At 46.1% G+C, this 27,788-nt stretch overlaps 1 protein-coding gene across 8 annotated transcripts in view; it reads left to right on the top strand.

Annotated features, from left to right (window-relative positions):
• Positions 1 to 27,788, top strand: part of ARHGAP17 (Rho GTPase activating protein 17) — an 84,915-nt gene that overhangs the window by 46,596 nt on the left and 10,531 nt on the right. For 6 of the 8 annotated variants that reach the window (XR_007124368.1, XM_047713305.1, XM_047713304.1 and 3 more), the window contains exons 7-18: positions 1,920 to 2,031; positions 5,405 to 5,473; positions 5,633 to 5,714; positions 10,523 to 10,650; positions 12,707 to 12,818; positions 13,373 to 13,454; positions 15,812 to 15,892; positions 17,268 to 17,381; positions 19,928 to 20,019; positions 21,750 to 21,906; positions 23,628 to 23,858; positions 26,251 to 26,414. Coding sequence is in view for 7 of the 8 variants with exons in the window: in XM_047713305.1 (XP_047569261.1) it covers positions 1,920 to 2,031; positions 5,405 to 5,473; positions 5,633 to 5,714; positions 10,523 to 10,650; positions 12,707 to 12,818; positions 13,373 to 13,454; positions 15,812 to 15,892; positions 17,268 to 17,381; positions 19,928 to 20,019; positions 21,750 to 21,906; positions 23,628 to 23,858; positions 26,251 to 26,414 (1,424 nt within the window). In the remaining variant the exon portion in view is untranslated. The remainder of the gene's footprint in view (positions 1 to 1,919; positions 2,032 to 5,404; positions 5,474 to 5,632; positions 5,715 to 10,522; positions 10,651 to 12,706; positions 12,819 to 13,372; positions 13,455 to 15,811; positions 15,893 to 17,267; positions 17,382 to 19,927; positions 20,020 to 21,749; positions 21,907 to 23,627; positions 23,859 to 26,250; positions 26,415 to 27,788) is intronic. The other 2 variants (XM_047713311.1, XM_047713309.1) reach the window with 1 other exon arrangement.

Here is a 27,788-nt window from a genome sequence, read left to right as displayed (position 1 = left end):
ACGTTGAGCTCATAAAAGGTAATGATCATGGTAAAAATAATTGCCACCACTTACCAGAAACTTGCCACGCGTGAGGCCCTGAGCTCCGTGCATGGTCTGTCAGCTCACTTGAGTCTTCCACCAGTTCCTATCATTCTGCTCATTCATGTTTTCGACAGATCTCATTTGGGTGTTTACTGTGTCAGACTCCATGCTGGGTACAAGTGCCAAGGCCCCTCAGGATAGGAGAGGGAACAGGGGTCAGTGGGTTAGTTCCTCTTGAAAAGAGACTTCTTTTATTGATCAGGGAGGGACCTGCACAGAGTACCCACATGACTTGCTTCATGCCTCAGAGAAGATAAACGTCTGAGCTAGGTCCCTGGCGTAAAGTCCACCATCTCGTCTCCTTGTCACATGGACAGAATCATCTGGGCCAGGACTGGGAGTGGAGGCCACCCTGAGGTTGAAATTTTTTTTTTTGCTCCAGATAAGGAAGCATGTTCTAATGGTTAATTAAATGAGGCTGTGAATGCTCCCTCACTAGAGTTGGTTGAGTGACATAATAGATGCTTATCTGCTAGAAGCTTCACATGTACGGTACATGTATCCTTGAGGGGATTTCAACACAGATTCTTGATCTGCATTCATGGTCTTGTCCACTTAACCAATCAAAGCAGGTATCAGAGAAACAGACAGTGGAATTTCTTTACTTCTTCCTTTGGCTCTTCCCTGGAGGAAAATGATCCTACCTAATGACTACTTACTGCTTATTTTCTAAGCAGGAATCAGTTATAAGGCAGATATAATCTGCACACACATATGCATGCATATGTATATGTATTTGCTCTCTCCCTGATTCCTTATGATGGTTCTGCAAGGCAGACGGTGTTGGCTGTCTTCGTGTTATAGATGAGTTTACTGAGGCACAGAGAGGTTAAGTCATCGCCCAAGGTCACACAGCTAGTGGCGGGAGAGCCAGGCTTCAGATTTGAACATGTCTGACTCCAAAGTCCAGGCTCTGTGTGCTCACTATACAGCCTCACTAAGCTGAGCTTGGCAGACTCGCCGAAGCTCCACTGTGGGGAAGTGCCTCACATCAGGAGCTGGAGAGAAGGCAGAGCATACTGGTGGGGTGGGGTGGGGGGCACAGAGCAGCAGCTGGAAAGCTTGATGAATTGCTAGTATGGGTTTTCATCTCTATAATATCCATGTTTACGTTGAAATTGCTGGCACTTTCCAGAATAGCACACATAATCCAGACTCAAACAGAAGGTCAAAGCGTACTTGAAAACCACACGGAGATTGTTTTAGATTACTGTCCCCCTGTACTCGCCTATTCTTGCTATGGTATAATCCTTCCTTTTTTCAGTGCTTCTCACCTACTGTAAAGGGAATGCGAATATTCCACATGACAGTTCAGATTTGTTGAAAATTTGGTCTTTAGTATAGTAATTCTAAGAACTGTTTTTTATTCTACAAGTTTTTGCTGCCTCTGAATTGCTAGCTGCTTGACTGAAGTTCTGGGTTTTACATGATGGCAGTAATCACAGCTGAGGATGGTAGCAGGAAGAGTCATAGGAGCCCAAGAGGAGGACTGACTCCCAGTGGCACAGGAACATTCCAGGTCAAAGCAGGAAAGTGCAAGGGTGTTTCACTGCAAGGATGCCACAACTAGACAACACCAGAAAGGGGTTTTGCGACGTGATTTCCAGCAGTGGGGCATGTATGAGACAAGATGTGGTAGATTATATTCCGAGCAGATAGCTTTGCAAGAGTCCTGTCATGCTTGCTTCCATTCCTGGAGGATAAGCTCAAGAGAGGCTAGCATCCGATGTATGCTGTATGTTTTGGAGAAAATCTGTCTCCTTGAGGGCCCTGATTCTACGAGGTCGAGAATGTGCAGCTGCTTTTCAGATGCTGGTTGCCCCCATGTTTTGCAGGTGGAACCAGGCTCACAAATCTTCAGGAACCAACTTCCAGGGGCTTCCGTCAAAAATAGATACCCTAAAGGAAGAGATGGATGAAGCTGGAAATAAAGTAGAACTGTGCAAGGTACGAGACTTCCCTGATAAATAATAGTTGCATCAGCCTGGTTCTTGCAAATGACAGAGGAAAGGGTAAATCCTGCAGATCATTTAGTGTTTCACACAAGTCCTATCAGAATACTCTGCATGATAGGAAAGGTGGGTTTTAGTTTCTTCTTTATTTTCTAAGACCCTGTGTTACTTTATAATGAGAATAAGACTTTTTCAAAAAAAACTGAAGCAGCGGTGCCTGGGTGGCTCAGTTGGTTAAGTATCTGTCTCTGGCTTAGGTCATGATCCCAGAATCTTGGGATCAAGCCCCACATCAGGCTCCCTGCTCAGCAGAGATCCTGCTTCTCTCTCTGCCCCTCCCCACCTCACTTATGCTCTCTCTCCCTCTCTCTCTCTTTCTCAAATAAATAAAATCTTTAAAAATTTTTTAAAAAATAAAATAAATTTGAGTAGGATTTTTTTAAAATTACAAAAATATCTGAGCTTATTTAAAATAAAGAATAGGTGAAAAAAAAAATGGGTGGGAGAAAACCATAGCAAAACATATAAAGTTACACCAATTAAAACAGTGCACAACAGGGGTACCTGGCTGGTTCAGTCAGTGGAGTGTGTGATCCCAGTCTTGAGGTTGTGAATTTGAGCCCCACACTGGGTGTAGAGATTATTTGAAAATACATTTTTAACTTTGTTTTTCAAGATTTTATTTATTTATTTACATATATAGAGAGAGAGCACACGCACACTAGCCAGGAGAGGAGCAGAGGTGGAGGGAGAGAGGAATCTCAAACAGACTCCCCACTGAGCCCTTTGTGGGACTTTATCTCACCACCCTGAGATCATGACCTAAGTCGAATCCAAGAGTCACACACTCAATGGACTGAGCCACCCAGGCACCCCCCAAAACAAAATCTTTTTTAAAAAATGCACAAGAGGAAAAAAAAAGCACAGGAGCCACAAAAATAATCTGTGGAATAGCATAGGTTTTCTAGAATCAATGCTATTATTTTAAACAATTGAATATATAGTAAAGGGGGTCATTGTATATCCATAGAGAAGGAAAGGATTATTTTTAAATGTTGCTGGGACAATTGGTTTGTAATGGGGAGAAATATAATTTTTTATCTCCTAAAATAAATTCAGATTAGATGGTTAAGTGACTACATCTATCTATGAAGATAGCTCTTTATTCTAAATGTTATTTGAGGTGGTAAAGAAACAGGCTTTGGTGAATCTTAAGATCTTCGTTTTTCTTCGTCTTATTATTCCTCATTTTCTGAAAATGGAGTCTATCCTTTCAGATAGTGTTAGGACTATAATATTTTAGTTTGTTTAGGTCATACTATAATTCATTCTTCAAGATAGTGAACTTTAAGATCAGTTAACTGCAGAGGCATTCCTGGGTGGCTCAGTGGGTTAAGCCTCTGCCTTCGGCTCAGGTCATGATCTCAGAGTCCTGGGATTGATCCCCACATGGGGCTCTCTGCTCAGCAGGGAGTCTGCTCCCCCTCTCCCTGCCTGCCTCTCTGTCTGCCTGTGATCTCTATCAAATAAATAAATAAATAAAATTAAAAAAAAAAAAGGTCAGTTAACTGCAGTAAAATGACTTTTTTAAAGTAATATAGTGGATAGGAATTAAAACTGAACTCACAAAGTCATGTCATACATAGCCTTTGCATTTAAAAAGATGATATTTGGATAAATGCTGCTGATAAAATAGTCTCATAATGGCTTATTCTTGTTCAGAAAAGTCGTAACTTCACTAATGTAAGTACATAGCTTTCCTTAGAAATCCAGTCTAACCTGGATCTCAGCTATCGGGTACTTATCAGACATGAATTTGGCAGCGGTCTCAGGAGTCTGAGCTGGTGTGTTATGGGCTGATGTGTCTTCTCTCAACTTCCATGCCATACCTTCTCATTTCAAATGGTGAAAATAGTTTGTCTCTTTTTATGTTAACTTCTGGGTAATTTCCTGAGATTTAAGTTCTTTTTTTCACTGATTTTCTCTTTAGCTAGGTCTTATCTACTTATAATTAATTAACATCGAGTTTTGACTTTCATTTACTGTGTTTTTCGGTTCTAATTCCTCAAAGCCAGCCTTCTTTGATGGTGGATTATTGTTTTTGCTGCTTCTTTCTTTTTTTTTTTAAGATTTTATTTATTTGACAGATAGTGCTTATTTTTTTTTAATGTCTAATCATTTTATATAAGCTTAACCAACTTATCATAACAGTCTTTGGTAATTCTGTTTCCTCTGTGAGAGTGGTGGGCTTTTGCTTCATGGTGGATCGTTGCCTCCTGTGTTTTGCAATTTTGTATCATATGTTTTGCAATTTTGTATTGTGAGCTCATTTTAAGACTTTGTGGGACCCTTAGGTATTGGCAGTGATTCTCCCTAGAGAGTGTTACCAGTTTGAGATATTTTTTTTTAAAGATTTTTATTTATTTATTTGAGAGAGGGAGAGAAAATGAGCAGGGGGGAGGGGCAGAGGGAGAGGGAAAAGCAGACTCCCCACCAAGCTGGGAGCCCAATGCAGGGCTCAATCCTGGGACCCCGAGATCATGATCTGAGCTGAAATCAGAGAGTTAACCGACTGAGACACCTAGGTGCCACTTGAGGCCATTCTTAACTAAATTTTCTCAGTTTGAGGATCCCTGGACCACACATACAGTAAACTCAAACTTCGGAGCTTCATGAAGGCAGATCTGTGTTTACAAAATCCAGGGTAATGTTTTTACTTTCCTAGACCCAGAGCCCCATGCAAAACGCAGATACTCTAGTCTTCCCATACACTACTGAGCTCCACTTATGCCAGGTCTTTCCTCTACCTTTTCTTTTTTTCTTAATTCATTTTTCAAGTTTTTATTTATATATTTATTTTATACACATGTGGCAGTAAAAATATAACACTTCTTTCTCTCCTATTTTCATGTAGATGGCAACATAGCATACATAATGCTCTATACTTCACTTCTTGATAAGGAATATTAGTCATATATTTTGGAGATCCTCCCCTATAATTCCCCTAATAAGCTTCCTTATTTATTTATTTATTTTTGTCATCCCAGTTGATGGACATTTGTTTTTTTTAAGATTTTATTTATTTATTTGAGAGAGAGAGCAAGCATGAGTGGGGGGCGGGCCAGAGGAAGAGGGAGAAGCAGACTCTCCACTGAGCAGGGAGCCCTACACAGGGCTCGATCCCAGGACCCAGGATGATAACCTGACCTGAAGGCCAATGTTTAACCAGCTGAGCCATCCAGGTGCCCCACCAGTTGATGGACATTTAATCTATGGCTCATTCCGTGACATTTTGCTCTAAGAGTCCACGAATACTAATTCTCAGATGCCATTTTATTCAGTGACCTATCTTCCCTTCCACTCACCAGGATCAACTTGCCGCAGATATGTACAACTTTATGGCCAAAGAAGGGGAGTATGGCAAATTCTTTGTTACGGTAAGTACCTCGCCTTGCCGAAATATGAAAGCATTGTAAAAATTGAGTCATTTTAGCTTTTTTTGCAAAAGATTTCATTTTTGGTTTTGCTCAGCCATTGTGTGTGTGTCCATCCGATGCTAACGTTACTTTTGTTTTTGAATGTGGGTCTGTTCTCAGTTATTAGAAGCCCAAGCAGATTACCATAGAAAAGCATTAGCAGTCTTAGAAAAGGCCCTTCCCGAAATGCGAGCCCATCAAGGTAATGTAACCTGCGTGCTGGCTGATGCCCCCTTTCCTAAGCCTCTACCACTTCTGCCTCTGTTCTTCTTCCCCCTGACTCCTTTGCATGCCTCTCCTCTGGGTAACGCCTCTCTGCCTAGGAGAGTACTATCTCCCAGCATAATTTCATCTTTCCTCGCCACATTCTCTAATTTCTTCCAAACCTAGATTAACCTACTAATGGGACATTTGCAGCGATTCTGACATCTTTAGTTGTGGAGAAAGCTGGACCCTTTGGGGATGGCTGCCTGCATGGGTCTTCCGGTCTTACCCTCTTCCAAGTCCGTTATTCAGTCCATTGGGTTCAATTCTGACCCTGTGATTCCAAGAGCATACATTCTGGGGAAGATACTGTGGACCTTCTGAAAGGAATTTTAGAAGCCAGTACTTGGGGGCCCATCATCAGCGTCACTGAATCATCAGGCCGTGACCCCTCCTTCCCCCTCTTCCTTGTGATCCCACAAGGCTCTGGTTCTTAGCACTCATATCTTGCCCACTGTACCCAGGCTCTCAGCCGACTTCACCCACACAAGTCATGAGTGGACTGAGCTTTCTCCTGATGCTTAGTTTTACCTGCACATTAAAGCTTTTGACTCTTAATTCTCTGATTTGCCATCAGAGCATCTCCCAGCAGAGATCATTAGACACAGCTGAGGCAGAAGATACCCTGTCTTCTTTGGCTATCTCATACTATCTTGCTTGCGTAGACCACACGTTGGGAGCTTAGGTTCCCCCTGCAGAATCTTTGGTATGGGCTGAAGAGGATCAAGCCAGGTGCTGAGTGTGGTGACTCTGTGATCTGGGAAGCGAGTCAGCAGGTGTATGGGTGGGATGTTTGTGTTGGGGGTGTGCACACTAACTGCCGTCCTCAAGTCTGTCACTTCTCCTAGTTTGAGGAGGGTCCCCACAGCTTCTGGCTTTGTGCATGAAAGGTTTTGGATGACAGAATTCGAAAATTCTATCTTGACCACCTGCATAGTCAGACCTTCAGCCATCTTGAGTAAATGCATCTGATTGACTCTTCCTAGGATGAGCTGCCCTTGCTTTCCTAAGTGATCTAACATCCTTGTTGGGGGATGATGAGGTTGAGTTGCAGTGCAAAGGAGTGAAGCTGCTGGCAGACATTCAGCCTTGCAAGGGGCAGGCTCTAGCGGGGCAAGTTCCAAATGCCAAGAGTGTTTATCTGTGGGATTTCCTACCCTGTGCCTGGCCCTGTGTAGGACAGAATAGGAACCATCATCGTCTTAGACTTTGAATGCATTAAAGTCTGGTTTGGAGCTGACTGATAAGCATTAAAAAAGAGAAGATTGGGGTTCGTGAGCAGGTCTTTTTTTTTTCCCCCTAAGACTTTATTGATTTATTTGAGAGAGAGAGAGCATGAGAGGGGAGAGGGGCAGAGGGAGAAGGAGAAGCTGACTCCCCGCTGAGCAGGGAGCCCAATGCGGGGCTCAGTCCCAGGACCCTGAGATCAAAACCTCGAGCTGAAGGCAGATGCTTAACTGACTGAGCCACCCAGGCACCCTGTAAACTTTTTTTTTAACGATTTTTTTCCCCAAGGTTTTTTTTTTGTTGTTGTTGTTTTTAAACAATTATTTCCCTCCAAGTCTGTTTTCCCTAGAGAAGTATGTCAGCAAGTGACAGGGAACAGGAAGAGGGCAGGGGGGAGGCTGAGAGTGGAACAAGGAGCAGGTGTGCGGGGCAGAAACCCAACAAAGGAAACATGATCCATCTTTCTCTCCAAGGTTGCCAAGCCTTGGGATTCAACCCCTTCACTTCTGCTTGTCCTCCCATCTCCCTATTGTCTTAGTTCCTATCTTCCTCTTTCTTTTTCTTCTTCTGTTTTCAGAAAGACTCAGAGCATCCTTACAGTAGGAAAAAAAAAACCACCTTGACCCCACAGCACTGTACCCCTGCGCACCCCAATCTCACACGCACCGTCAGCCAACCCGACTTGGTACCTGCCTGTTCACAACACAGTGCCCTGTTCAGTCTCATTCTATTCTGTTCTTCTGGTAGGTTCTCTGAATGTCTTGTTTCCACCAGCCAGCCCTTCACACTGTGCACAGTCTTGCTTCTACTCCCAGTTACCCTTCTATTAAGAGTAAAAAATACTGCAGTTCCCAGTGGACCAGGCTCTTAATTGTTTGATTCTGGCATCTGATGTGGCTTGGGCTGTCTCTCCCTTGATGGAACGTGTGCCCCTCATTGCACCTGATTGTGTCTTCCATTGTTAGGGCTGTGTATGTCCCTTCCTCATCCCTTTGTCCCCAGAGTTCCCTCCTGGTGACAGCCCTCATGTCCCCCGTGTCTTCACCCTCATAGCCACCTCAGTGCTGGTTCCCTCTGAGACTCCTCTGGCTGTCTCCAGAAACTCCAATGCATCCCAGAAAGCAAGCTGATTCTTCCCCCAAAACTAGCTGTCTTTTTCTCCTCTGTGTCTCCTGGGTGCCACCTCCCTTCAAACCATGCAGACATGACCTTGGAGCCATCTTGTCCTTCCTTCTCCATACCCTGTAGCTGGGGTCCATCTTTTCTGCCCTCTGCTGGGCCGTCTGCTCTGCTCACACCGTCCCCCCTTCTCTGGGCTCTTGTCACCTTGAGCAAGAGCTATGGAATCAAATGTAAATTCTGAGACTCAAGATCCTGGTCTTTTCTCAGCCCTTCTTCCTGGTCTGTTTCATTCAGAGCCCCCAGCTCCCTGCCTTGAAGCCAGCAGCAAACACTTTGTCTCCCAAGTCATTCTAATGTCTGTGGTCTGTGCCAGAAGTCGCAAATGGGTGTATCTCATTTTTCAAAAAATTGTGCCACCATTTAAACACCAGACACCTTCACATAACAATGCAATTTCTGGCTTCTCTTGAAAGTCCTGGAAGTCTGGCGACATGGGTCAGCAGGCACTAAGGGGGTGTTCAGGGCTGCCTTTCAGTGGACCCCTGCCCCCATCCTGACTCAGCACCTCGGGGGCCTCACCAGCCTCTGTGGGCACCCACATCTGCGACCCTGATCTGTACCATTTTCTGGCCATGACTTAGCAAACATGTCTTGTCTTTTTAATGACTGTTGTATGTTTACGTGTGTATCTCGTCTTGTCTTCCCAGTTAGAAGGGTGGGGAGTCTCTGGGAACGTGGGGTGTCCACTATTGGAGAGGCCAGCCCCTTCGGGCAGTTTGGCTCAGGAGTTGTCTAGGTAACTGGTTCTCACGTCCTCCCTCTGCCAATGTTACACCAAGGTTGGGGGTGGGGCACACCATAGAGCGTTTCCTAGAAAGTTCCAGCAGGTGTTCAGAGGATAGGGTCAGGCATGCAGTGGCAGCGGTGGCAGGTGCCATTTGCAAAACTGCCCTGGGGGTTCTGATGTTCCCCCCCAGGGGAGGGGCCTCATAGCCATTTTCTTCTTGTGTTGAGAATCATTTAGTTCAAAGGGACAAAGTGTGCAGGGAAAGGACTGGCCTCTGAGAGGAATGTCACAGAGTTCTGTCTTCTGAGAAGGGCCAGACCCCCAGATGCTCTTGCTACCAGGGCTGGGGCCAGGATCAGAGATGAGGAGGACACCCACCTCCCTGGTCCTCACCCCTCTTCCACCTGGATCCCGCTTGCTCTTTCCATCGATTTTAACCTTGTAAAAGCTCTTGGGTCCATGGACATGGGGGTTCCCTCTTTTTCCTTCCCCTGTGTGCGGATCACGTGATGGGGCCCGTCCCCGCTCTTCCACGTAGCTGAGGGTAAGGGGCGCACATCAGCGTCCTACTGCCTGCTTTGAACCTAAGGTTCGAACAGCAAAGTGGCTGCGTGACAGTTGTCCTTTAACGGTGCCGAGAAGGACGCGAACCCTTCCCGTCTCTGTAAGAAACTAAGTGTTGCTCAGCAAAGTAGTTTCCACGGGCTGGTTTCCCCTCTTCTGCGTCTGTGTGCGTCTCAGGCAGCTGGGGATCCGTACGCACCCACCGGCGGGCCAAACCCAGTCAAAACGCCTCTCGTTCTAATGGAATATGTCCATTCACAAAATTCTTGTTTCTGTTTCACTGCTCCTCTGTGTGTACTCCTGCTAAGCTGCCTCACACCTCTTGTGGAATGAAGCAGAGTATGTGACCCCAAAATAATAGAAACGATCGCTTTACTGCTGACGCAGGCTTCAGCCTCAGCTGCTTTGGGGCTGCAGATACCGCGTGGTTTCCTACTCGGAATGTTCGGGACCTGGCTGGGGCGATGGCACTCGGAGGCCCTGCATGTCCTGGACATATTCCGTTTAATACGAGTTCACATCGGCCGTCTTCCGGTCCTGTGTGATGACGCTTGGCTTTTGTTTAAAATCTTAAGAAATTATTTCCTCTTTCATATTGAAGGAGTTTGTTTCTTGTCCTCGAGATAGAAGGCCAGTGGTGCTTTGCACGGTGAGAGTAAATTTCCTTCCAGTGAAATCCGTCTGCTCGGACGAATCCTCGGGTTAGGGTTAGCACCAGGCGGCCCACTTGTCCCCTGCAGGAGCCCCTGTCACGCCTTCTGCTCAACAGCTCCCCCTGGAGGGCGTTCAGGGCTCTGTTCTGAAAGTAACCCCCCCAACCTTGGACCTATTCTTGTTCTAGTACATGGTAAATAACCAAAGCAAACAGAACAGATGCTTCCCCTTTTCCCAAGCCTCAACTACCAGCCTGCTAAAAAAAAAAAAAAAAAAAAAAAAAAAAAAAAAAAAAAAAAAAATTCCCCTTTGGTGGTTTGGGGAGAAAAAAGAAACTCCCCACTGATGCCGTGAGATCGCTGAGTGTCTTACTGGATGGTTTGCTACTCTAGATAAGTGGGCGGAAAAGCCAGCCTTTGGGACGCCCTTGGAGGAACACCTGAAGCGGAGCGGCCGTGAGATTGCCCTGCCCATCGAAGCCTGCGTCATGTTGCTCCTGGAGACGGGCATGAAGGAGGAGGTGAGCGGCTCTCGGTGGCCCTGCCTGCCGCCACCTACGCTGCATGGACTGACGGCTTTCCAGTTTTAGTTGCCATGACCCACATTTTAAACGGGGACCCTGCACATTTTACCTGGAACAGACACTATGAATGAAACGAGTGTCGCAGAACATTTCCCTTTTCTGTGTGTGGTACTCTCTGACTTTCTTTTTCCCCACTTATTGTTTCATTTTCGACTCTGGTTGTGATTTGTGACATTGAATTTCATTTTTTAAGAAAAGTTTTTACAAGATTTTATTTATGTATTCATGAGAGAGAGATAGAGAGGGAGGCGGAGGCAGAGGGAGAAGCAGATTCCCTGTGGAGCAGGGAACCAGATATGATACTTGAACCCAAGGCTCTCAGATCACAACATGAGCTGAAGGCAGATGCTCAACCAGTTGAGCCACCCAGGTGCCCTAGTGCCCCTTAATGTTTTAAAAGGTTTTATTTATTTGTTTGAGAGAGAGAGAGAGAGAGAAGGAGAGCATAGAGGGAGAGTGAGAGGGAGAAGCAGACTCCCCACTGAACAGAGAGCCTGATGTGGGACTCAATCCCAGGACCCTGAGATCATGACCTGAGCGAAGGCAGGTGCTTAACTGACTGAGCCACCCATGTGCTTACATGACATTGAATTTCATGATGCACTAAATGGACCAGAGCTTCTGTGAGCTTTAGTTTGCTTAAAGCAGAATATTACATTTGGGTAGTACTATGCATTTTGGTGGGGGTATTTATATTCTTATTTTATGGAATCCTTATCCCCCAGAACCTCATGAACCAAGTAGGACAGGTCTTGTTACTCCTCTTCCTGGTGAGTGAGTTCATGAACTCACCATGAAGTTCATGAACCAAACTTCATGGGGGGAATCAAAATCAGATGCCAAGTCTTTTTTTTTTTCCCTTTTAAAAACCTTATTAAAGTATTTTATACATAGAAAATGTGTGCATAAGTAAACAGTTTGGTAAATTTCTACAAACTGAACCCATGCATGTGATCAGCACCCAGATTAAGGGACACTCCAGAAGCCACCCTTGTATTTGCTTCCACTTACTGCCCCCTCCCCCACTGATGTGAACCCAACTTCTAGTAGCCGAGATCTGAGCTGCTCAGCTGGGGCCAATTTTGTCCACTTTAGGAGATATTTGGCAAGGTCTGGAGACAGTTTTGATGGTCACAATTTTAAAAGTGGATTTGCTACTGGCTCTAGTGGGTAGAGACTTGGGCTGCTGCTGAGATGTCTCACTATGTGCAGGACAGCCCCCCACAACAAGGAATTACCTAGTCTGGAATGTCAGTACTCAATCAGTACTTTGCCTAGATTAATTTTGCTTAAATTAATTGCCTAGATTAATTTTGCTTAAAAACCACATCTTATAACACCTGGACCAATGTCTTCATAGTTCTGCCTTTCTTGGTTGACCATGTGTTTTTTTCTAAGTAACTTTTAGGGCAGTGAAAGTGACAAGCGCCTAGTCTAGCAAGTTTTCATGAGATGTCAATTAAAAAAAAAAAATTCTAAATTAAAAAAAATCTATAGCAGTCCACCTTGTGGAAGTTTAAAATATTGCATTTATTATTATTTTTTTAAGATTTTGTTTATTTATTTGACACACCCAGAGAGAAAGTACAAGCAGGGGGAGCAGCAGGCAGAGGGAGAAGCATGCTGCCTGCTGAGCAGGGAGCCCGATGTGGGGCTTGATCCCAGGACTGACTGAGCCACCCAGGTGCCCCTAAAATATTGCATTTAAGTAGATTTCTAATAGGCACAGATATTTTAGCAATGGGGCAGGGCAAGAGCTCACACCGATCAGGAATGAATTGCTCTCTGCCTATCTGTCTGCCCCTCTGCCTGCCTGTGCTTGGTCCCATCATCCCTTCCAGTCATCCCGCAAGGCAGGCAGCATCCCCGCCCTCACAGATGAGGTGTGTGGGAGTTGGGGCTGGGGTGGAAAGCTCTTCATCAACTGTATGGTGCTGCTCAGCATAAAGCCCACAACTTGAACTTGCTGCTCATGGCCTTTTGTTGTCTTTAGGGCCTTTTCCGAATTGGGGCTGGGGCCTCCAAGTTAAAGAAACTGAAAGCTGCTTTAGACTGTTCTACTTCTCACCTGGATGAGTTCTACTCTGACCCCCATGCTGTTGCAGGTGAGCTGTGAGGAGTTGCCCTCACGGGAATGGGTCCCATCTCAGACACATCACCATTTAAAAATCCAGTGTTCATTTTCAGATTCTGATAAAATTGAAATGGTCTCCCTATATAGGTTTAATTGGACGAGCTGAAATGACAAATACAACTGAATAAGGTTACACACACACACACACACACCCCTTTTCCTGTTTGGGGGGTTTCTTTGTTTTCCTGATTATTAAGTAAAGGTGAAGAAGGTAGCTTCTAACCCAAATATTTGGAGACCTGCTTATATTTCCTTCCCTTCTTTCTCCTTCAGAGACTAGATCTGCCTGGGAAATGATGTCCATTAGGTTACTTTGAAGCTAATTTTATTTTCTACTGACCCCTCAAATCTATTTTGCAAGGGCCAGGATTTGTTTTAGGAACACCCCATGCTCTGTAACTACTCCCGCTGATTCATGGCGTGTTTCACATATTCTCGGCATGTTGTAACTGAGATCATTTCAATTTGCAAAAATAATCCATCCCGAGATTCCCAGGCTTACCCCTTGAATGTTAACAATTTCAGGTGCTTTAAAGTCCTATTTACGGGAACTGCCTGAACCTCTGATGACTTTTAATCTGTATGAAGAATGGACACAAGTTGCAAGGTAAGTTTAAAGAACACAGAGTTTTCAAAGTTAAAGGAAATGACAGGATATTATATCCCCTTTGTGAATCAGCTTACTCTCAGGGGTCATAAAATAACATTAAAATAGCACGTGTGTTAAATAATAAGTGCCTTAGTTCTTACGTGTTGGGTGAAAATATGGAGTATTATTATTAGTGTGGGAACATGAGCACTTATGCACTGGCTTCAGTTTGCATGATGTATATGGATGAAGACATGTAGTGGGACCTGTATGACTAGAGCATCTGGTCTCAAACCCCTTTTAGAGGGAGGGAAGCCCTGTCATGGGGACAGGTGTCATATTGGCCAGCGGCAATGTGCCTGGCAAGCCGTGGGGAAACTCAGTTGTGCAGTAATACAGTGTTGACAGTACTAGTAATGATAGTTAACACTTACTGTGTGCTTAGTACCTACTAATCTTAATACCCATTACCTCCTGTCATCCATGATCAGCGACATAAAAGACAGATGTGGTTTGCAGAAACTGAGGCGGGGGAGGCACGGGGCTCAGGGAGCAGCAAATAACTGGCAGAGTAGGAATTCAGACCCAGACCTGTCTGCCCCAAAGACTGTATCCCTGTCATTTGCTCCTTCTCCCCCATGCCCAGCTTCCATGCCAGGAGGTGTTGGCAGCCTTGTCCTAAAAGCCCCAGAGACTTCTCTCTGGCCGGCCAGCCTGCCTCCTTGTTAGCCTGCGCCTCATGGTTCTGACTCCCTTCCTCCCTTAGGAGCCTAATTCTCACCCTAAGGGAGAAGGAACAGATCTCCTTTCCCATCCTACCCTTCTCCTGTCTTTAGCCACTGTCACCCGTTCCCAGAAGATGGGCAGCTGGGGCTGATCATTTAGTCTTCAGTGGCAGGTGGTTCCACCCCTACTGTTAAGGTTTTTAAAGTCAAAGTAAGGGACATCTGGGTGGCTCAGTGAAATGTCGGCCTTCAGCTTGGGTCATGATCCTGGGGTTCTGGGATTGAGCCCCACATTGAGCTCCCAGCTCAATGGGGAGCCTGCTTCTCCTCCCTCTGCCTGCTGCTCCCCATGCCCCCTGCGTGACAAGTAAATAAATAAAATCTGACAAGTAAATAAATAAAATCTTTAAAAAAGAAAAATTCAGGGACGCCTGGGTGGCTCAGTTGGTTAAGCAGCTGCCTTCAGCTCAGGTCATGATCCCAGCGTCCTGGGATCGAGTCCCACATTGGGCTCCTTGCTTGGCGTGGAGCCTGCTTCTCCCTCTGCCTGCTGCTTCCTCTGCTTGTGCTCTCTCTCTCTCTCTCTTTCTCTGACAAATTAAAATAAAATAAAATAAAATAAAATAAAATAAAATAAAATAAAATAAAATATCAGAGTAAGTTCATAGTCACGGTCATATCCTTGGAACCTGCGTGTGGCCCAGCCTATTGTAAATGTCCATTTTTGTGGGACTGAATAAATGGGCCCCAACAGCAATGTCGAGTAGGAGAGCGTTCTGGGGTCTTCTCTGTTGGGTAGTCTGCTCCACTCCTCTTGCGCCTGAGTCTTCTCTCGGTTCCAAGACTCCCAACACGGTTCCCATGAAAAAATACACTTTTTGAAGCAGGTATCTGTTTTTGGGTGTATGGATCCTCCATATGTGAGAAAGGTGAGCATCCCAGTGACACGATGACTAGCCTTTAACGTATAATTACATTTATCCGCTACCCCCCAGTCCAGATTGTTCCAGTTGTGGAGGACATTTTAGGTCCAAAGGTACATTGTGTGGGCGACTGCTAACACCCTCTCCAGCCTTCTTTTGTGTCGATGGAAGTTTGCACATGGAAACCATAGAGTGGAAGAGCTCCTGTGACTGCTTTACAACAGGACAGGGCTGCTAGGCCTGGAGCCTCTGGGCAGAGTTAAGGGCAGGAAGAGGCGTGGGGGTTTGGGTGCCTGGGAGCTCAGCCAGCCCCCCTATGGCTGGGCCAGCAAGAAATCTGGGCTCCAGGAAGCTGCTCGTGGAGATAGGCACCTTCTGGGATAGAGTTTTCAGCGGTGTCTTGTCTCCTGTGTGCCGGGCGTGGGCGCAGATGGTTTTGTGGGTTATACCTCTAGAACCTCCCCGTCACTGGGCAGAATCAACATTCTTATCTGCAGGTGGGCAGATCAGGAGACCGAGTCTTGGCGAGGCTAACTCATGGCTCAGAGTGAAGTATTTGACTCCATATGTATTCATTTCCAAACCCGTCCTGTTTTCCAGCTGTGGTTTTTCTCTGTCATCGAGGGCATCGCTGTTCACATAGCCTGTTATTAACCCAGGGGTTGCTAATGATGTGTCCTAATGAAGGGTTATGAATACAGGTTGCTTTTTTTTTTTTTTTCCTCAGTGTGCAGGATCAAGACAAAAAGCTTCAGGATTTGTGGAGAACATGTCAAAAGTTGCCACCACAAAATTTTGTTAACTTTAGGTATGTATGACTGGCATCCTGCAAATTAAGCCAGCAAGCCACAGTGACTTTGGAGTGAAGAAAGGTGCCATCTGCAGCAGAGGTCACTCGGTCCAAGCACACCGAGCAAGTGCTTCGGAGAGGAACTGGGGGTTGCTGGCAGTGGGATTTGATATATGTTATTGTGAAGCATATCACTGTGTGACGTATCTGCATCAGGTCTGCATTGACAGCTAAGTCCCCTGGTCAGTTTACCCCTCCAGCTACTAGGAGAAAGTTCTCATGGAAAGTTGGCTTGACTGTGTGTTGGATTTGGACCCAGCTCAGTCAGTAGAGCCCACAACTCTTTGATCTCAGAGTCATGAGCTCAAGCTGTACATTGGGTGTAGAGCTTACTTAAATAAATTACAAAATAAATAAATAAATAAATAGATAGATAGATAGTCCAGTATGTAAAAGGCAAAAATTAATCAACAATTCTATTTTCTGCAGTTGCTTCTATATATGCTATAGAATTTATTTTGAATAGAGCATAAATCATCCTATTAGATGAAATGTCTAGAACTGGAAATTGCATATTGCTTTGTGGAATAACTGTTTCTAAGAGAATTTACCGTGGAATACATTTCTAGAATTTCGTCTCCAATTTCCTTTTGACCCCGTTCTAGGGTAAGATGCACTTCCACTTTGACCTAAAATATGACTTTGAAGAAGTGTAAGGAGAAGAAGGATAAAAGGTAGCCCACAGTATTGAAAACCAAATAAAATGGTAGAGGAGGACTTGGTCCAAAATGACAGATATTCTACCAGTGAAATTTGTGGCATGTTACCTGACCTTTAATTTCAGTCCTGGGTTCTACCACTAAACTAAGATGTATGGATATATCTTAATTTATTTAATCAGCCCCCTATTAATAGATAGTGAGGTTATTCTTAATATTTTGTTTTTATAGTGCTGTGCTTGTATAGGGGAGACTGTAACTATATGATAAATTGGAAATTTTCATAAATACCACATAAGATATTTTCAAATACAGCTTCGTCTAAGTAATGTCCCTCTCTCTACTTGTATCTTTTCACATCTACATTAAAACATATCAAGCTCACTGTTAACCAGATTGTAATTTACTGAGGGGTTGATAGATAGGGCATAAAGGAGAAATGGTGGAAAGTACACAGCAAATAGGGATTGAATCGTGGAGGTCTTCTTGTAAGCTGTTTTCCTCTTCCAAGCCCTAACGGAGTCTGTCATCTGAAACAGAGAGCACAGGACTTTGTAAGATACAGAACCTGAGCCAGACTCTGATTCGACTCCACTCTGCACTTAGCACCTGAGCAAACCAGGGCTGGAGGATGCTGTTCCTGCAAATATTTTCCTTTCTCTTTTCTCCCCCAGGTATTTAATCAAGTTCCTTGCAAAGCTTGCTCAGACCAGCGACGTCAATAAAATGACTCCCAGCAACATTGCAATTGTGTTAGGCCCTAACTTATTATGGGCCAAAACTGAAGGGTAAGTGACCTCTTTCCATATCACGGTATTTTAATCTTGTCTTTGTGCCGCAGGGGGATAGACCCCGTTCTAGGGTAAGATTCACTTCCAGACTTGCGCTTATGAGCTTGGTCTCTCCATATAGCCAACATTCTCAGAACACTATTGTGAGCTGGGTCCCGTCCCAGAGGCAGGTCATGCGTGCAGGCCTCAGAGGGCCCTGCTGTTGGGCAGGCAGGCAGCTGAATGGCCATGGCACCGGGGCTGCCATAGACGTTATAAAGCACGACGGCCACAGTGCATATCAGAGGAGCACAGCTCAGGGTGAGAAGTGCAGGGAGAGCCCTGCAGAGGAAAAGGCACTTGGGTTGTACTTGGATGAACGAATAGCTTCCTGCAGGTGCGGCCCAAATGAGCAAAGGCATTGTGTGTGTGAAAGGGCCTGGTGGTGGGGGTGGTGTCACATGGTCTTGTTTGACCCGAGCACTGGGGCCAGGAGACTGTGCCCGAGGAATATGAAGACTGAGCCAGGTTCTGAAGGGCCTTATGTATCTGGTGGAGGTTTTGGAACTTATATTGGGTCATAAATGGTCAGGGAGGCATCACGGTTTCTTTTTTTCTTTCTTTCTTTTTCTTTTTTTTTTTTTTTAAGATTTTATTTATTTGGGAGAGAACGAGAGAGAGCATGAGAGAAGAGCGGTTAGCAGGAGAAGCAGACTCCCTGCCGAGCAGGGAGCCTGATGTGGGACTCAATCCCAGGACTTTAGGATCACGACCTAGCGGAAGGCTCAACCAACTAAGCCACCCAGGTGCCCGGCATCAAGGTTTCTAAGCAGAAGAATGAGTTGATCAAACTGTATTTAAAAAGATAATTTGAGGGGCGCCTGGGTGGCTCAGTGGGTTAAGCCGCTGCCTTCGGCTCAGGTCATGATCCCAGGTCCTGGGTTCAAGCCCCACATCGGGCTTTCTGCTCAGCAGGGAGCCTGCTTCCTCCTCTCTCTCTGCCTGCCTTTCTGCCTACTTGTGATTTCTCTCTGTCAAATAAATAAATAAAATCTTTAAAAAAAAAAAAAAAAGATAATTTGAGGGGGCGCCTGGGTGGCTCAGTGTGTTAAATCCTCTGCCTTCGGCTCGGGTCGTGATCTCAGGGTCCTGGGATCAAGCCCCGCATCGGGCTCTCTGCTCAGCGGGGAGCCTGCTTTCTCCTCTCTCTCTGCCTGCCTCTCTGCCAACTTGTGATCTCTGTCTGTCAGATAAATAAATACAATCTTTAAAAAAAAAAAAAGATAATTTGCGGACGCCTGGGCAGCTCAGTAGGTTAAGCATCTGCTTTTGGCTCAGGTCATGATCCTGGGGTCCTGGGATCAAGTCCCACGTCGGACTCCCTGCTCAGTAGGGAGTCTGCTTTTCTCTCTTTCATTGCTCCTGCCCCCTGCCTGTGTTCTCTTTTTTGTTGGCTTCGAGAAATGCAGATTGAATAGAAAGGAGGGGTCTGGGAGCCCAGGTAGAGAGCTCCTGGGAAATCACCAACATTGGTATTTACTCTGGTGGCATTATAATGACCTCCTTTAATCCTCACAAGTAACCTTTTTGAAGTAGGTGCTTCTGTCCTCATTTTTACAGGTGAGGCCAAGGAACTTGCTTAAAGTTGCACAGCAGGGAAGTGGCGGGACCCACAGTCTGTGTCCTGAACCTTCCTCATGCTCCTGTGACCCCCAAGGTTGGGCGCTCCCTAAATGTCAGGCCTTTGCAGCTTTTTGGCTTCTGTGATATTCTGACTCTGAACTGGAACATGAGCTCCTTGACACACATCGATAACGATTCTTACCTGTTTTCTTCCTTTTGAACCTTGGCATTCACACCCTCAACTTCCAAACCTGCATCTTGGGACCAGTCCACAGCCTTATGTGACAGCCTTAATTAGTAGTTTGTATAAACATGGGGCTCAGGTTCTCCGATGTAACGTCCACACCGAAACAGCGCACACTCTCGCTTATATTGTGGGCAAAGTTGTCGGTGGTGTCTTGGGTCATATGAGATGACTACCTTGGGCAACGCTGCTCCAGTGGGAAAATGCCTGTTTGCAACCCTGTTCCACACCAACATAAAATCAGCATTTGGACACACCATTAACCCAGCGAGCGCATGCAGACTAGGGAGTGACAGCCGAGTCAGGGCGATTTTTCCTCCTGAGGTGTCACTGCCACACTCTGAGGCCAGAGCCCCATGGATTTAGTTTTTGCATTTGTGCATAAATATTTTCTTGTTTAAAGTATCTAAATTGGGGGCACCTGGGTGGCACAGTCAGTTAAGCGTTGGAGTCTTGGCTTCGGCTCAGGTCACGATCTCCAGGTCCTGGGATCAAACCCCGTGTCGGGCTCCAGCTTGGCAAGGTATCTGGTTGAGATTCTCCCACCCTCTACCCCTCCCACTCATAAGTGCTCGCTCGCTCTCTCTCAAATAAATAAATAATCTTCAAAAAAAAAATAATTAAATTGCTCTGACACAACCTGCAGAAATTAGAGGCTGTCTGCGGAAAGCGGTCTAACTGTGAATGTCCTTCGCAGAACTCTGGCTGAAATGGCAGCGGCCACCTCTGTCCACGTGGTTGCAGTCATCGAGCCCATTATCCAGCATGCTGACTGGTTCTTCCCTGAAGGTAACGTAACTTTTCAACTTCACGGATTGCCCAAATAGCATAATGATGGCATAAAAAATTCTTTAAAGAAGAAAATGCTTCAGTAACCCCTTCGCGATTCCGTGACTGGCTCACATTTATTTTTAGACCCCCTCGCGTCCATCTTTGACATCCTGGCATCCACAGTATTTTGCATTTCTCTTTGTTTCACTTCACCCCGGGGGTGTCCACTCAGCCAGTGTGTACTTAGTACCCCCGGCGCCATGCCTGCTGGTGAGATATGCTGTCTGCCCTCTGAGAAGAAGCAGACACTATCCCATGTGTTAGAAGGAAGGGTGGATGGCTATACAAACTCGGATGTTGGGCACAAAGAACCAGGACCGCTTTCTAGAAGGGGTGACACCAGATATGCAGTTTTCCACTTGGAAGACGGCTTTTTGCTCCTGTGGCCAGAGAGCCGGGTTTTTGTAAAGGTGGAAGATGAAGCTGAATAGGTTGATTGGAGCCGTTTTGTGAAGGTGGGAGTTGACTGTGTCAGAGAAAGAGGATTTCAGGCAATGGTGACAGGTTTTCAAACTATATTTGTTGTAGTCCTGGGATCTTCAGAGGTTCCATGAACCCCTTCGGGGACACTGTTAGGGCAAGCTTTGTGAGTCCAGACCTCCTGCCCCGTACTTTGCCCAGAGTGGCCCCGCTGTCACCTCCCGTGACACCAGGGTGAGCTCGTTTCTCCTTTCCCAGGGTCTCCTCACCATTGAGAATCACGCCTCATTCATGGAGGTTCTCAACAAGTACATGACGCATCGATGAAAACTGGCATTTTGCCCAAGATTTCTTTGGGAAAACAAGTCTTAGAAAAACTGCTCTAGGCAGTATGGAGTTGCTGTTGCCTTTTATTTGCATTTTATATCAAACTGTAAATACCTTTCTTTTTTTAAGTAATCCATGCTTATTGTCCTCTTCCATATTCCATGATTTTTTTAAATTTTTTTTTAAATTTTTTTTTTACAAAGAAGAAAGCAGAGGAATTGTGTAACTTATATTCTGAATCATACCCTGTCCTTATCTCAATTTACCTCCTCCCCCTGGCTTGGCAAACCATTGAGAAGATGAGGGGGCAGGGGGTTGCACTTGTGAAACAGGGAGGGCTGGGGGTAATTTTTAAGCCTCGTGTGCCCATATGCTGTACACCTTATGTGCTGGCTGACCTCGTTTCATGGCGCTTCACTTTACCACGCTGCCTAGATGTTGCATTATTTTACAAGTTGAAGGTTGGTGGCAGCCCCACCTTTGCTGCCATTTTTCCAATAGCATTTGCTCATTTCATGTCTCTGTCCCATTTAGGTAATTCTTGCAGTATTTCCAACTTTTTCCATTCTCATTATATTGGTTATAGTGATCTGCGATCAGTGTTTATAACTCGTTGGAAGTTCAGATGATGGTTAGCCTTTCTTAGCAATAAAGTATTTTTTAATTAAGGTATGTGCCCTGTGTTTGTAGACCAAATAGCTCTTGACAGCATTAGTACACACATAACTTTGATGTGCACTGGGGGACCAGAAGAGCCATTTCACTTGCTTTATTGTGATACTCACTTTACTGGATTGTTCATTTCATCGTGATATTTGCTTTATCATCACACTATTGCGATACTCACTTCAGTGTGATACTCGCCTTATTTCAGTGGTCTGCACCACACCTGCATTGTCTCTAAGGTGTACCTTCACATTCGTTTCTTTTTCTCCTTGCAGAGGTGGAATTTAACGTATCGGAAGCATTTGTGCCTCTCGTCACCCCAAATTCCAATCACTCATCTCACACTGGAAATGACTCTGACTCAGGGACCCTCGAGAGAAAGCGACCTGCCAGCATGGCGGTCATGGAAGGGGACTTGGTGAAGAAGGAGAGGTGTGTTCATAGCTGTTCACTTTCCTCCAGCAGCAGATGTCATGTAGAAGAATTATTAAACCCTCGAGATCTAGTACTGCCTCAATGGACCTGTAGTATGAGAGTGGCCCACGGTGTAACCATGACTGTTAGGTCCAGATATTTCAGGAATTCCGCTCTAGTTCATTCCAAACATTAAACGTGACCCCCCAAGGCAGACACGTAGCTTGTCAGTACACATCTGTTCCATATGCGTCCAAGCTTCACCTGGTCTGTGATAAGCATCATACGCATGCTACGAAGTCACTTAAATGTACTTGATGGGGAAAAAGGAGAGGAAAAGTGGGAGGAAATTTAAATGTTGTGGACAGATGGGAGAATAACCCACCTCACACAGTGAGTTGTCGGATGTGGTGTTTAAAGAGACCTATTTTGGGTATAACTTGGCCCTTCGTGGAAGCCAGCTGCTGAATTTGGTGTTCAGCTGGAGGTACTTCTCTATTTGCTGACCGTGGGAGAAAAAAGACGGCTGCATTGGCATTAGTGAGAGACGTCAGTCTCTCTTCTATGCTCCACAGGCGAGTTTAGTGGGATTTTCAATGCTTAATGAGGCTGTTTATGTTTTGTGCCTGCAGAGGCCAACCATTAAGTCCATATGATGAAATGCCACTGTATTCACCTGAAAGGTCAAGTTAGGCCTTTGGAGTGACGTGCTTTGCGCACACACACGGAATAACGTCACCCGACACAGTTTTACAACTAAACCAGTAAACAGATTCACAACTAAATTTCATAGTTTCTTTTCATTGCCCGAACTTATAGTGAGCTTTGATTTTTTTGTTTCCTTTTGCTTTGTTGTTGTTGTTTTGTCCGGGCAAAGGCCAATACTTTACGTTCCCATCTGTCCCTCTGAAACCTACATTTCTTATGTGCAGAAGTTTTACTTCTCTGAAGCCCCAGTCACACAGTAGGTCCTGCTTCCTGATGACACATGGGCCACCGCACAGTTAGCCTTCATGTATTTGAAGTCACAAAATGCAGCATCGTGGCCGTGGTTGGCATATGCAATTCTCGGTTATCTCCCGGGGTAGGTTCTTCCTGCCAACTGACCCAGCACACGCGAGCTCAGGGAGCCACACGTGTTTATTTTTCAAACTGAAAAGCCTGAGAGTTCCTCCATCACATAAGTTCACTTACATGAAAAGTGATGAATCTTCCTTCTCCCCGTCTTCCAACCACCATCTCCTTCCCAAAGGCAGTGATTTTTTTTCCCGGGATCATGAATCCTCTCAGATCTATTCTTCACATGCACCCACACTAGTGCTCGTACACCTCAGCCGAGGAGGCAGTGTGGTGTGAAGTCCTGATGCTGCCCTCGGCTGCCACCCTGTCCACCAAACACATGGAAGTGAGGATGCCACTGGGTGGTAGGCGGGTGGGCACGCTGACGTGATGTCACCCACTCCATACGAGGCCTGTCCACGGACTTTCAGCTGTTCACACCTGAACCGAGACAGGACATTGATCAGTACCAGGTCTGTTGCTTGCTCAGGTTAAAGCCAAGGCAAGTTGCTTGCCTCAGTAATAGCAATGACCATTCATCTGGTCCTTGCTGCCTCACTGCATGCGGGGCAAGTCGGGTGGCTCTTGCCGGGCGCGGGTTGTAACACGTGTGGAGTGATGGACTTCTGTCTCACTAGTTGGCTTGCATGCTGTGTTGACTGTTTCTTCTTTCTGTGTAGCTTTGGTGTGAAGCTTATGGACTTCCAGGCCCACCGGCGGGGTGGCACTCTAACTAGAAAGCACATAGCCCCAGCTTTCCAGCCACCACTCCCGCCCACAGATGGCAGCACCTTGGCTCCTGCAGGCCCAGAGCCCCCTCCCCAGAGCTCTAGGGCTGAAAGCAGCGCAGGGGGTGGGACGGTCCCCTCCACTGCGGGCACACTGGAGCAGGGGCCAAGCTCGGGCGACAGGTAAGAAGACCAGCTTCTGCTGGCAGTGGGTGCTCAATGCCCCAGCCTTCTTGCAGGTGCTGGCCTGCGGGCGTTGCCTCCATGCCCACAGAATTGCTCGGCGTGGAGTGAAACCAGATCTGCCTTCCCTCTTCTGGTTGGCAAAGGATGGGAAAAAAGACTGTAAATTGCTTGCTCTCTTTCCTGTTTTCCAAAAGAAGCAACACTTGTTTGCATTCTTTATCATCCTGCTTTGGTGCTGGAAGCCAATAGGTGGCTAGCTATATTATAAACCTCTTTTCCCTGTTTGATGTATTCAGTGTTCATTTACCATTTGCTTTTGTCATCTTGTACACTAAGTAATTAACACTTGAATGTAATGAGTTACTTAGATTAGAGCATTGCTGGTATTCATTCATTCACCCACGCACCCATCCATCTGTCCATCCTTCCGTCCGTCCATCCATCTGCCCACCCATCCATCCATCCGTCTGTCCATCCATCCACCCACCCACCCCTCCATCTGTCCGTCCATCCATCCACCATTCACCCATCCATCCATCCGTCTGTCCATCCATCCACCCACCCATCCATCCATCTGTCCGTCCATCCGTTCACCCACTCACCCATCCATCCATCTGTCCATCCGTCCACCCACCCATCCATCTGTCCGTCCATCTATCCACCCACTCACCCATCTATCCATCCATCTGTCCATCTGTCCACCCACCGATCCATCCATCCGTCTGTCCGTCTGTCCACCCACCCACCCACCCACCCATCCATCTATCCATCCATCCACCTACCCACCCATCCATCCATCTGTCCATCCATCCCTTCGTCCACCCATCCATCCATCAGTCTATCCATCCGTCCATCCATCCATCCACCCATCCACCCGTCCAATCAGATTTACTGAGTAACTGTGTGCTGGGTGCCGTACCAGGCACAGTTGGTGACTGAGACTTCCCCCACCCCTAGCTTTCAGTCTTACAGGCAAATTGATTGGCAAATACAAGGTAGAAAATATGATAATGGTACTTTCTTAAGAGGCCCTTTTGTTGCTTAACCTTTTGATTAGCCACCTGGAATGGGGTACAAAGTACAGCTTTAAGGAAGAGTGCCTTTGAACTTGAGATTTTCATCTAATCTGCCTGAATTCACTTCCCCACCAGAGGCCACTTTAGGTGGTATGCCAGATAGTTCAGGACGAGAAGTGCTGTAAAAGATGAGCCCTTCTATGGAGTATGTGCTCCGATTTTTCTGGTCCTTTTCTCTACTGTGGCCATCTAGAAAGCATGAAATAACCACATATAAAGTAAAATAAGTGCATGGAACAAGGATCAAGCTTCTCTGGATGGGGAGGGAGTGCCTGGTGGGGTGTGATGCCAGCTGCTTAGGAGATAAGAATCTCGTTCCAGCCTCACAGCCGAATTCAGGTTGCCGTATATATTCCTGAGCTCCTTTTTACTCACAGAATTAGCTGAAGTTCACATTTTGGTTAAAAATCATGAAGGCTTCCACCTCCCCAGGCTTCCTAGGCACATCCTGAGCTCCATGTTGTCTTGTCGAAACTGCCGCTCCACACACGTCTTTGTTTCAGCTCTAATTTCTTTGTTTGAAGGAAAAAAAACAAGTATTTGCAGACCCAAACATTTTTCATTTACCTGTAGTCTTCGGTTTGCTTAATCAAGGCTAAATACTTTAAGACAGTAACTAAAACGCCCTGCAGAAGGACAAATGGAATGTCAGTCGTCAATTTGCTTTTGTTTTTTGTGCCCTGTGGGTATTTTTGTGTACCCTTCCCGAATGGCCGTTCACTCTTTGGTGACCCTGCAGCTGTAAAGCTTAGTGTATGAAGTTCTGAACCGGGAATTGGCCCTTGTTCTGATCTCTGTCCACCCTGCTGCTAACCAGCTCCGGGCTGGGAGCCATCACTGAGTCTCAAGGGTTACTCTTTCCTAGAGTGCAAATGATTGATAATAACCAAGCACTTTATAATTTAGACTGTTGGGATCTTGCCACAGCTTTGCTTTGTTTTGTACACTGTGTGCGTCATATCTCGTTCTTTGGAAGTCCAGAAGCCCTTTCATGTTTTTTTTTAATACTGCCCAATTTAAGTACAAGCAAACTAGAAATTCCTCGTTGGCCTCTATCAAATGGCGTGTCTCGTGATATTCGAACAGCTGAATAGCTAGAAGACAATTGAGGCAGTGAATGTCCTAAAATATTTAGCTCTGTGTGGCCCCAAATAAACAGTGGCTTTGCAGACCCAGTGCAAATTATTGAAAATTCCTGATGCCCTCCTTGCCTGTGGAGGTGTGAACTCTGGTGGAATCTAGTGTCTTGATAGCGCGCTGACTGGCTTCCGCAGGGAGTACCTGACACCTAACGTGACTTCTGCTCTCCGTAGTCCACCAAAACCCAAGGACCCCGCACCTGCTCCTGCCCCGGCGAGAAACAGCAGTCAGATGGCCACTGGCCAGAACCAGGTCCAGACCACGGCTGGCTCCCATCAGCTCTCTGTCGGCCCAGGGCACAATTCCGCAGGCCCTAGCCCGCACACTCTGCGCCGAGGTAAGTAGCCACCTTTACTCCTTCCCCTTACGGAGGGACATGCAGACTTCCTTGGGTTAGCGCAGGGATTCACGGTGCAAGGCTTTCCGAGAGAGCATCTCCGTGTCTGTCACAAAATGGCAAGGAGAGGGGCACCTGGCTGGATTCATCGGAGGAACACATGACTCTTGATCTTGGAGTCTCAAGTTCAAGCCCCCCATTGGGTGTAGAGATTACTTTAAAAAAAAAAAATGGCAAGCAGAAAAATCAGTCATTGAAGAGCAAAATCATTAAAAAGAAATGAACTAATAGCTGAAAGGCAGGCATTTAGGAATATGTTTAAACCACAAAGCCTAACAAACAAAAAGTTGTTTCTTGTAAACAATGCTCCCAATTTTCCAGGAATCTGGTATTCCAACCCTGCCCTCTGCTTGGAAACCACCCCAGCCTCCGTCTAGCCAGGTTCTGCGGATCTGCCAGCCACTGTAACCTCTAGATTGAGGTCAGGGCTTTCTGGGTCCTGAGTGCTGTGTGATCTGAATCGTTCCCATCCATCTCCCTACCGTCCTCTGCTCAGCAGTTAGGGAGGTTGTGCTAAAACATGGCAGATCGTGTCCTCTCTCTGTTGAAACTCTCCCTCGAGTGGCTTCCGTGCAGACCCCCCCCCGTGTGTGGTGGGACCTGCTTTTGGGCCCTGCACTTATCACGCCCCTCTCTCCCCAAGCTTCAGCATGGCTGGTCTGTTCTCTGTTCCTGGGAAGCACTGAGCTCATTTCCCTCTTCCTTTTTCTTTGTTTAAGTTTGTCAGAGAGAGAAAGCACAAGCAGAGGGAGTGACAGGCAAAGGGAGAGGGAGAAGCAGGCTCCCTGCTGAGCCGGGAGCCCAATGCAGGACTCAGTCCCAGGACCCCAGGATCATGACCTGAGCCGAAAGCATATGCTTAACCACCGGGTGCCCCTCTTATGTTTACGTCTTTAATCCATTTTGAGTCGACTCTTATTTATGGTGTAAGATAAGGGTCCAGTTTTATTCTTTTGCCTGTGGATATCCACTTTTCCCAGCACCACTTGTTGAAGAAACCATCCTTTCCCTATTGTGTATCCTCAGTGCCCTGTCCAAGATCAGCTGACCGCATATGCATGGACTGATTTCTGGGCTCTCTACTCTGTTCCATACGTGGCTCCTTAGCATTCAGGTCACAGCTCAGAGATTACCCACCCTGTGAGCCCTCCCTGTTGTCCCACTCTGACTAAAGCCCAGCCCCATCTCCGTGACACCGAGTCGTCTTCTGTCACATCACTCTCTTTCAGGGCATTTTTCCCTTGATCTGAAATTTTTAAATTTAATTTTTTACCTTGTTGCTTTGTCTTGGACAAGATCCACCATTCTCCCATG

Source organism: Lutra lutra, chromosome 18 (assembly GCF_902655055.1).
Source record: "Lutra lutra chromosome 18, mLutLut1.2, whole genome shotgun sequence".
Lineage (NCBI taxonomy): Eukaryota > Metazoa > Chordata > Mammalia > Carnivora > Mustelidae > Lutra > Lutra lutra.
Note: the sequence above shows the minus strand (reverse complement) of the source record. Positions and strands in the feature narration are given on the sequence as shown.